The sequence below is a fragment of the Musca autumnalis genome, unplaced genomic scaffold (assembly GCF_047663935.1).
Source record: "Musca autumnalis isolate F117 unplaced genomic scaffold, ASM4766393v1 scaffold_1, whole genome shotgun sequence".
In the NCBI taxonomy this organism is placed as follows: domain Eukaryota; kingdom Metazoa; phylum Arthropoda; class Insecta; order Diptera; family Muscidae; genus Musca; species Musca autumnalis.
In genome coordinates this window covers 121,185,687-121,196,361 of record NW_027411644.1, presented here as the reverse complement: position 1 = coordinate 121,196,361, position 10,675 = coordinate 121,185,687, and the positions used below count along the sequence as shown (strand labels likewise).

Below are 10,675 nucleotides of genomic sequence, written 5' to 3'. Positions count from 1 at the left end.
TTTAATGGTAAGAGTGGTAAAAGAGAAAAGTGTCAAAATTGTTCAAAATTGCTCTCTCATCAACATTTTTACCAGAAAACTAAAGGAACGGAAAAATGGTAGATCCAGAGTTGTATTTGAAGACAAACTGTCTGGTGTAAACGCCTAGTAAAATAGGTGTGAAAGCCAGCGCTTTATGCGAAATCTGTAACACAGAAGAAACTACAGATCATGTATAATTGAAATGCTCACGATTTAACCACATTAGTAACTCATTTCACTCATTTAATAACATTAACTCATTGGAAGAATTTCTGAACAAATATGGTTTCGAGAAAATCTCAATTATTGCTGAATTTCTGTATAAATCAAATGTAGAACTATAGATGACTAACTAGTCGTCAACATCCATGCCCTGGCGGTGTCGAAGACACGAGCCAACACTGTTCGTGGGTTGTTCCTGATGTGCCCACCTCCTTTGCAGTTCTAAAAGTCAAAAAAAAGCTTTATGTTCATTTTTCTTGTGGCGTTATCTGGAAATTTACCAAGCTCTAAAGGCCTGCGTATATAAGCTGCCTTGCCTGCTTACCTTGCTTACTTCCATGATGAAATAATAAGGTGGCGTAAAACGACCATCTGATTGGTTTCAATCTGTCAATTTTTTGTTATTGTGAATCAATTGTATGAAAACGTAAACAAACATTTTGACAGATTGAAGAATTTTCGGTCAAATCAGAGTTGTACTTTTTCTCCTTAAGTGACCTTATAAATAGATCTTGCTTAGAGGTAGTTTACACTATCTATCAATGTCATATGACACGATATAAAAACATTCCATATCCATATCCACGGAGGCAATGTGGTAGCGTAGTTTTTTTACATTTTTGATGGTGTGGACGCACAGAGTAAATGGCGTAAGGAAAATCTCCAATATTACACATATTAGCGAATATATAAGGATGGAAAATTTCATGTCATATGACATTTACATATAGTGTAAACTACCCCTTACTTCTGATAAAAGAATACAAAAGAAAATGGCAACCCAGTTCGAAATTTGCTCGGCCTTCTTTATTCTTTTATTTTTATTATAGGTGTGTTTACAAATTTGTACAAGTTCAGTAACTTCTTGAAAACGTAAACAAACATTTTGACATATTGAAGAATTTTTGGCCAAAACAGAGTTGTATTTGTGCTACTTACGTGACCTATTAAATAGATCTTGACGCCACCTTATTATTTCGTCATACACACTTTAATACAGGGTTAAAAATCATTCACTGAAAGATGAGATCTTAAATTGACGAACTACCATGGTATGATTGTGCCATGCGAACTACACAACTCTACTGACGCATTTCTAGATTTATTGCAAATTGTGCCGGCGAGAATTTTCGTGAATTTTTTACTGTATTGAAATTGAAGCAAGTATGGGCGAGCAAATGGAAGTAGATACCACAAAAGAAAACGGAAACACCGAAGTAGAGTTAACCGAGACTGAAAATGAGCTGTACGACCGCCAAATACGCTTATGGGGACTGGAGTCACAAAAGCGTCTGCGTACCGCAAAAGTTCTAATATCAGGGCTAAGTGGAATTGGTGCGGAGGTTACTAAAAATATAATTTTGTCTGGCGTACATGCTGTTAAATTGAATGATTCTCGTGATGTCACTGAAGATGACTTTTGCTCACAATTCCTGGCGCCTCGCACATCCTTGGGCAAAAATCGAGCAGAGGCGTCTATTGAGAGAGCAAAAGCTTTAAATCCTATGGTTGAAATCTCTGCCGATACTCAACCAATTTCAGAAAAGGATGAACAATACTTCCGCGAATTTGATGTCGTCGTTATTACTGGGGCGACAAATAGCGAACTATTGCGTATTGACGAAATATGTCGTCGAAATGACATTAAGTTCTTTGCCGGAGACGTATGGGGAACGTTCGGATACACATTTGCCGACTTGAAAGACCATACGTTTGTTGAGTAAGTGTTAAGTGAGTAACATGGGCGTAGCCAGGAATAGCTAGGGTGGCAACTGCCCCTCGATCCTACAAAAAAGTTCATTTGTATGTAAAAAATATTAATATTACGAAAAAACAAGCCAGATCGAAAAATCAAGCATTCCTGGCTACGCCCATGGCGTGTTGTCTTTACAATCACAACCCAATATATAAATAAGTTACTATATTTGCCAGGGACGTCGCCAAACACAAAGTCATATCAAAACCGAATGAGAAGGTAAAAACGGAACTAGTTACAACTACTGTGCAGAGGGAGCTTAAATTCCCCCCATACCAAGCTGTGGTGGACTTTGACATGAAAACACCTGTATATCAGAAGAAGTTAAAGCGTACCGGACCAGCATTCATACTTTTGCGAGTTTTACAAAAATTCCGTGAAGAATTTGGAAGGGATCCTTCTTACAAAACCAGGGAGGATGATTTAAAGGAATTGCAACGAATTCGAGATGGATTTGAAAATGCAGAACTCATTACTGCAGACTATTTGGAAAATTGTTTCAGTCAAATTTCACCAGCTGCGGCTGTAGTTGGTGGCGTATTGGCTCAAGAAATAATTAAAACAGTAACGAAGAAAGAGGCTCCAAATTGTAATCTATTCCTTTTTGACCCACAAACCTGTTGTGGATTTATTGAATCAATCGGTGTTAATTAAAAAACCTTTTCTTCAATCATTCGCACTCCACTCTCCAATAAAAATAAACAAATGAATTTAATAAGAAAAAATATGTATATTTTTTGAAAACACACATAAACGCTCCACCTATATTATTACTCATGGCTTATATTTTCGTTTTTAATATGATCTAGGGTATATTGACCAAATAATCCTTGACGGTGGCGGGATCTAGGCGTTTAAAACCATTACGGTCACATATTCCAACTTCAATGTTATCTGCTGTCATCTTCCCTTCAAATCCCTCCTTCAGGGTTAGAATCGCTGTATGCACTGCATCATCCAACTCGAGATCTTCGCTATATCTATGCAGAAGATTAAATTTTTATATACACATTCCTTGGATTATTTTCTTAAAAACTGTCCCACTTACCTTTTTTCCAAAAATGTTTTTCCGTTGACAGCATTTTTACCCATTGCAGTAGCCTTCCATGCAAAGTAAGCGCCTGAAGGGTCACATTGGAATAAGTAAGGACGATCAGAATCCCATCCACAAATTAAAAGTGAGACGCCAAATGGTCGTACACCACTAAAAAAGAAAAAAGGCCGTACATTTACGAAACCCAGTGGTATTCAATTGTCAATTCCATTTCGTATATACATATATTTTGTATATCACCATCATAAATGCAGTAGGTGACAAATGTATCCCACGAACTAGTCCAAAATACACCAAAAAGATTCTTATAGGTCTTCACATACACATTGGCTGACTTCCGTATCGTAAGTTGCTTTGTTTTGATTAAACTTGTTCAAAATATTTCAGTTGCACACATACATTGTTCCTCGAAAATGCAACTAAATGTATCAGAAATAAAAATGATACATGTTTGCTTTTTGCAAGAGTGGGTATTTTTGAAGTTTTGAAATACGTAGCTTCGCAGTTGTTAAGTACATCGGCGTTAAGAAACATACTACTTGGCAGATTTTCATTTATTTGTAAAGCAATTGACGATACGGAATTCAGCCATTTATTTATTTTTTTTAATATAAAATGAGTTCTGTAGTGGGATTCTCTAACGCATTTTTTGGTCATCGACAAAAATCATTAAAATTAAAATGCTTACAATTTCGTTAATTAACGATATTATTCGGTAAGTTAGCGACCAATAAAAAGTACTAGCAAAATTCTACCGATAGCAAAAGTGATGCCAACTTTTATTTGAACTTATCATTCATAATTTTGCGTTTTAATTTAACAGATTTTTGTAGGTAACCAAAAATGCCCATCCCACTACAGAGTAATTTTTTTCTCCTTTTTAAGTTGTTGGCCCCCTCCCGACTAAGCGAGTATAAGCACTACAGAGTAATTGTTATTTTTGAATGAACTTTTTTTTATCAAATTATACGGGTATGTGACGAAAACCGAATCGACTCGATTTGCAGAATCGAAATGGTATATAATCGGAGTACTGTTGATGATATATATAGTTTTGCTTCGCAAAAGCCCCTTATTTGTATAATATTTATAAAATCCATTTTTTTGTGTCACGGCCAGTTGGCGGAAAAAAATCTTACATTTTTACCACACGTAGATTTTTTCGTCCTGTAGTGGAATTTTTTTAACTCACTACAACTCGCACTACTGTAGTGCGATTCACTAACCCATTTTTTGTGTTACCGACAAATATCGTTAAAATTAAAATTCTTATTTCAGTAATTAACGAAATTTTTCAGTGCGATAACAATTAAAATAAAGCTGTTGCTAAATTCTATCGATAGCAACAGTGTTGTCAACTTTTATTGATAATTTTCATTCATAATTTTGCTTTTTAATGTAACTCAAAAAATCAGTTACAGAATTCCACTACAGATTACAAAAATATAAAGCGCGTTGGTACATACTTCCCGAGATATGGGCCTCTGAAGTTCCGAAAGACTTTCTCCTATGGACATCTTTTAAATCTTAAATTTTTTCCAAGTAGTTAATGGAAAATTTTCAAATAAAAAATGCATGCCACATAGTGGTGGGTTCGAATCGTCGTCGGCTTCCTTTTTCACCTGCATTATTCATTGATCATCAAGCTCGATTCCAATGAGAAATTCATTAGGAATTTTCGGAATTTTGGAGAGCTATATCTCGGGAAGTAAACATTTGCGCAACAAATGTAATACATTGTTGAAATCGGTATGAAAAACAGGCTGATTTCCGTAATCAAATCAAATTAGGTGTTCTTAAATCGAGTTCCCCACAACTACAATTTCATAAAATTACTCTAGTATGTCCCGGTCCACAAACAAATTAAATGAAATTATGCGTTCCTAGATCAAGTTCCATACTAAATTAATTTTATGAAATTGCTGTAGAGGGGAACTTGATTTGATGACAACAAAGCAACTAACGTTTCGAAATTAAGCCACACTAACTGTGGTAAAATTTTCATATTTCTCTTCGGTGGGTCGGTTGACAGTTGAAATCGAGTGGATTTCGTAAATGTAAACCTGGCATAAGCCTTATAACGAAGATTCTATAACGTATTAATTTTACGTTTCCAACAGCTACGTTATAGAAAAATTAGACCATAATTTATATCATGCATTATTTACCTCCTTAGAGAAGAAATAGTTTTCCTAGTTTGGCTAGAAGAATTCAGTCTCACAACTTACCCAGTTTGAGTGTATTCCTGCATCAATGTAGCAACCCGTTGAACAAGTTGTGCCACTGGAATGGGCTCTTTATATGTAAGATAATAGTTTTGGGCTAATTTTCGGGCCTGTTTAACCAATAGTCTGTAGTCTGGACCCATACCAGAATATATCATGCCTATGTGACCGGTTATCATTTCGACACGATTAACACTATGTTCCTCGTACAAAGTAGATTTGTGCTTGTTTTCAGTAGCAATGACAACACCGTTGGATGCTTTGAGAATAAAACGAAAGAGTATGAGCAGGATTAGATTGTATAAAACGAAAATGCCTTCTTACCCATTATTCCGACGGATGGAGCACCAGCAGACACAGCAGCTAGGGCATATTCCAATTGGACCAACTTTCCCGAAGGGCTAAAATATATGTAAGCAAAACATTATATTTGCTACAATCTTGAGACAATTTATGTCCAATAAGTAATTTATATTTTCACTTTGAACGGAAATATGCTAATCACCTGAATGTTGTTAAAGAAAAACTATAACGTTCCGAAGCCATTTGTGTTTTGTAGGAATAAGTGAATAAATTGCCAGAAGGACCGAATCGGCAAATGCAAATAACCAAATAAACTAAAAATGACACAGCAAAGCTGCATATAATGTTGCCAGATCTATTTGGCTTCGCACAAAAAGAAAGCATCGGCGTATAGCTGTACATAATGACAAGAGGTTATTTGTGACAGGGACGTATATGACAAAAAAATGTTTATTATGCCTTATTTACATATATGTACGTAATTTTAATGATTCATTTTACAAATTCTAAAAATAAATAAAGTACATCGGCATTGGGATCATTTAAAATTATCGTTATCAATGTCGTATGAGATTTCAAATTTGCTACCTGTGAATAGGTCTGTACGATAACTCAAAAGTTTGTACAAATTTGCACAAACATTTACAAAATGCTGTTCGATAACAAACTTGTTCAGTAAAAGAGAATTGAGAAGTCTTGCAAGTAGTTGCAAGAACTTGCAACAACTTTTTACTTGCAAAGTTATCGAACAGGCATATTGTTGTACACATAGTCCCAATTTACATTGGGCGAGTTTACTTGCGGCAATTGCATGGTACAATAAGAAAGGTACAACAAAGCCACTTTTTTTGTAATGTAAACTGTCAAAATTTTCGCCAAATGGTCTCTTGTTGTCTCTTTTTATCGCTTGTGTTTGTCTATAAAGTGTAGACATGCTATCTCTTACTTACCGAATCATATGGTTTTTTGTTTTGATTTTTCATGGCGAATTCATAGTTTTTTGACGTTTTAGATTCGATCAGTTGGGCTAGGCATCTACCTTTCTAATTGTACCATGGGCAATTGTCATTTTGTAGGAGAGAGAGGTGAGGCATATGGTAACCCTTTGCCTCTCAGCACCCTCTCTCACCTACAAACTGACAATTGCCGCAAGTAAACTCGCCTAATGTAAATTGGGACATATGCCTTGTTCATATTGACGGTAATGTCATGTTCACACGAGCGTTTGAATTAACCCGTTTCCACGACACCATTCGTCGACACCATACTTCATTTCTTCATACTTTTTGTTTTCTGGTTTTTAATGAAATTTGAACAAAAAACACACATAATACACATTAAATGAACCGAAAAACTATAGCCTTTCCTTTGAATGTATGTTTTATATTTATTTACACACTTTCTTTCATATTTTCCATTAATTCTGTCAATTTTGCTATTTTCAATATATTTTATGTATTTCTATTTTCAAAATTAATGAGAGAGTCATGTCAAAACAATATACATATGTGCATACAGACTTTCAGTCAGGTATTTGATTTTTGTTTCTAGATTTGTACGCGAATTTAAAACAATAGACAAAATTGTAACTGCAATGAAAGAGAATAGAAAATTTTCTATGCTTTGAATGTATACTAATCGTTGAGCCGTTTACTTTTCATTCATGTTTTCCAGATTTTCTAAAAAAGCCCTACATTTTTAAATTTTGTATTTTGTCTGTCGTAATTAATTTATTTCGATAAATGCTCTTAGTTGTTAGACATGGGACATATTTTATCGTTGTTCGGAGAGTATTTCTACTCGAACAACGTAGAAAAATCGTCGATCGTTCACAAAATTTTGTATGGGGAAATAAGTACTTTATTCGTAGTTGTGGGTCGAACAACGAATGGAGATCGAACGACGTACCGTGGAAACGGCACATAAGTCGATCTCTATTCGTTGTTCGACCCCAAATTACAATTGAATTACTTCATTTTTCATACAAAATTTTGTGAGCGAAAAACCATTTTTATACGTTGTTCATTGTAAATTACTCTCCAAACAACGATAAAATATGTGCCATCTCTAACAAAAGAGAGCATTTACTAGACGTTTACACTAGACCAGAGTGAGGCAGAGAACATTTTTGGGTCTCTCTTGTGCTCTCAATGAGCGTAAATTTGTTGTTGTTCACAACGTGTTAGCATCTACACAGGCTGTGAGCGATAACAAATTTACGCTCACTTAGAGCACATGGGCTCTCTTGTGAGTCACAATGCCTCCTCCTGCACTAGACAGTTTGTCTTCAAATACAACTCTGATTTACTAACACATACATAATTTGTCGTTTGTCTCTCAGCTGTCTATCATTTTTTCACAGACAGTTGGGTAAACAAATTTTTGACATTTTTGTGAAAAAGAAGTGAGATGATAATTCAAATGTGCTGAAAACAAAAGAATACGTACAAAAACAAAATATGTGAACGAAAAACGAAAATGAATCGATGTTTTTCATTCATAATTTTACAACTGTTTTTGCAGTTGTCTGGACGCCTACGTCACACAGGCAAGTTTTGGGTTTGTGACAATCAATACATGAACTCAACTGTCCTGTCATTTGTAAACGCAGGGTTATCGAAATAAATTAATTATGACAGGCAAAATACTAAATTTTAAAATGTATTAAAAACACGAGCTTTCTTATTTGCGTACAAATCTAGAAACGAAAATCAAATATCTGCCTGAAAGTCTGTGTACCAAAAACTTATTTTGGCAGGTCTCTCTCTTCCATGGCACAATTACCCAGGTAGTGGCATCGAACAATTTTGAATATGTTATGTCAAAACTTTCTTTATGTTGTTGGGGAAATTACAACAAAAATAATTTTTTTATAAAGGGATTTGACTTTTCATTTTCGATCAGCTGGTGTGATACCACTACCTGGTAGTTCTGCCACGCTCTCTTGTTAATTTTGAAAATAGAACAATTAAAAAAATGTACTGAAAACACCAAAATTGTGAGAAAAATTGAAAACATGAATGAAAATAATACAATTTAATAATAAAAAGATCTCTGAAGGAAGGACAGATAGTTTCCCAGTTCATATCAATTAATTTTATTCGTCATTTGGCTGAAACTCTTTTCAAAAACAGTGAACAAAAATAATAAAAATATGAATCATTTTGCTATGAAGTACCAAGTCGTATGAACGGGTTAACTCATTTACGTAATTATGAGAGCGAGCAACGTGATTCAAATGCTAGTATGAACATGGCATAAGCTTTGTTTCTTTACGTTAACCCTGCGTTTACAAATGACAGGACAGTTGACTCCATGTATGTATTGTCAAAATCCCAAAACTTGCCTGTGTGACGTAGGCGTCCCGACAACTGCAAAAACAGCTGTAAAATTATGAATGAAAATCATCGATTTCCTTTTGTTTTCTGTTCACATATTATGTTTTTGTTCGTGTTCTTTCTTTGTTAACCCTACTGTCTGTGAAAAACTGATGGACAGCTGCGAGACAGTAGACAAATATAAGGGCCTGTTTCACTATGTCGAAAGAAAATGATTGCGAACGAAAAACGCCTAAACGTTTGTTTTCATGACTTGTGTTTGCTTTAAAACAACTACAAAATTTAAAAATCATACACGAGTTTAGTTGTTTTTCTTTCGTTCGAAATAGTGAAACAGGCAGTATGTATGTGTTAGTAAATCAGAGTTGTATTTGAAGACAAATTGTCTGGTGTAAACGCATAGTAAAGTTTCTTAAAGTTTTACTATTTTTAACTCGGAAAGCGTTCCTTTTATAGTACGGTTATATTAGAGTTTTTTTTGTCGGGTTTACCCACTTCATGAGGATTTATTTGACGTTTGAGCTATGGAATTGACAGTTAAAACCCAAATCCACTGGTTAATCCGATTGGGTATAACCGGGTTACACACGATCTGTTTTGACTGAGAGCTTTGCTCAAATTATCGGTGGCCGCTCATTTTCGTCATTCATCAGGCACCCACAAATAATTTGTGGATGTTGGACAGTCAACTGTCGGTTGTTTGCTGGTTTGATAGTGTGAGCAAAAAAACGTTATTTAACGAATAAACTTGAGGTGTAATGGCCCCGGCACATACGGTCCGTTGTGCGTCGCGTCACGCGTTAAAACCAACAACCACATGAAAAAAGTGTAAGTGATGCCAAGTTTGTTCTTTAAGTATTCATGTGGTTGTTGTAACGCGACGCTGAACGGACCAAATGTGCCGCGGCCTTAGATATCATAAAAAAATAACGAATTATGCCAAGTTTACACTTACGCCCCGAAATCATGAAATATACCCCGGCCTTTACTTACTTAGCTGGCCCATTACAGAACATTTGTTCCATAGGCCGAACTAAGGCAAGATCTTCATTCCTCTCTATTTGTCGCACTCTGGAATACCGCGCCTTTTCATCTCATCATCCACTTGTTTGCGCCATCTATTCCTTGGCCTGCCAATTCTGCGTGCACCGCCAAGCGGTCCATATTTATACGTCTTTTTAGCGGGTTCATCGTCGCTCATTCTTATGATATGGCCTAGCCAACGCAATCGCTGCATCTCGATACGTTTAACAATATTGATGTCGTTGTATAGCAGATACAGCTCGTGGTTCATGCGACGTCGATATTCATCGTCAACGCAGATTGGTCCGTAGATCTTTCGAAGAATTTTTCTCTCAAACACACCAAGCACTGCCATGTCTGCTTGCGCAAGTACCCAGGCCTCGGAGCCATACACCAGCACGGGTAGTATCAGTGTTTTGTAGAGCGTTATTTTTGTTTGACGAGATGTGGCTTTGTTTTTAAACTGCTTACTTAAACCAAAGTAGCATCTGTTGCTTACTTAAACCAAAGTAGCATCTTTTTATTTCACAACTGATGTCGTTTGTTGTGTTTACGGAGGAGCCGAGGTAGACGAAGTCTTTTACTAGCTCAATATTATAGGAACCAACTTCCACAGTCGGTCCGATCTCAATGGACGCATTGCGCGTCGACACCATCAACTCGCCAGACCCACTTTAGCAGATTCTCCTTCGACCTTTATAAAGGTACTTCTTTTACTGATCGGCCTATGATG

At 35.9% G+C, this 10,675-nt stretch overlaps 2 protein-coding genes across 2 annotated transcripts; one reads left to right on the top strand and one right to left on the bottom strand.

The window, feature by feature from the left end:
* The first annotated feature begins 1,127 nt into the window (after positions 1-1,127).
* On the top strand, positions 1,128-2,724 carry Aos1 (SUMO1 activating enzyme subunit 1). The gene is made up of 2 exons (XM_073991541.1): positions 1,128-1,963; positions 2,176-2,724. Exons 1-2 carry the CDS (start codon positions 1,410-1,412, stop codon positions 2,651-2,653), a joined length of 1,032 nt encoding a protein of 343 aa, XP_073847642.1. The 5' UTR covers positions 1,128-1,409; the 3' UTR covers positions 2,654-2,724.
* Positions 2,710-5,928, bottom strand: Prosalpha2 (proteasome alpha2 subunit). The gene is made up of 5 exons (XM_073991553.1): positions 5,784-5,928; positions 5,603-5,679; positions 5,282-5,537; positions 3,048-3,203; positions 2,710-2,979 (listed from the first exon to the last, which is right to left on the bottom strand). Exons 1-5 carry the CDS (start codon positions 5,822-5,824, stop codon positions 2,805-2,807), a joined length of 705 nt encoding a protein of 234 aa, XP_073847654.1. The 5' UTR covers positions 5,825-5,928; the 3' UTR covers positions 2,710-2,804.
* Between the last annotated feature and the right edge of the window lie 4,747 nt (positions 5,929-10,675).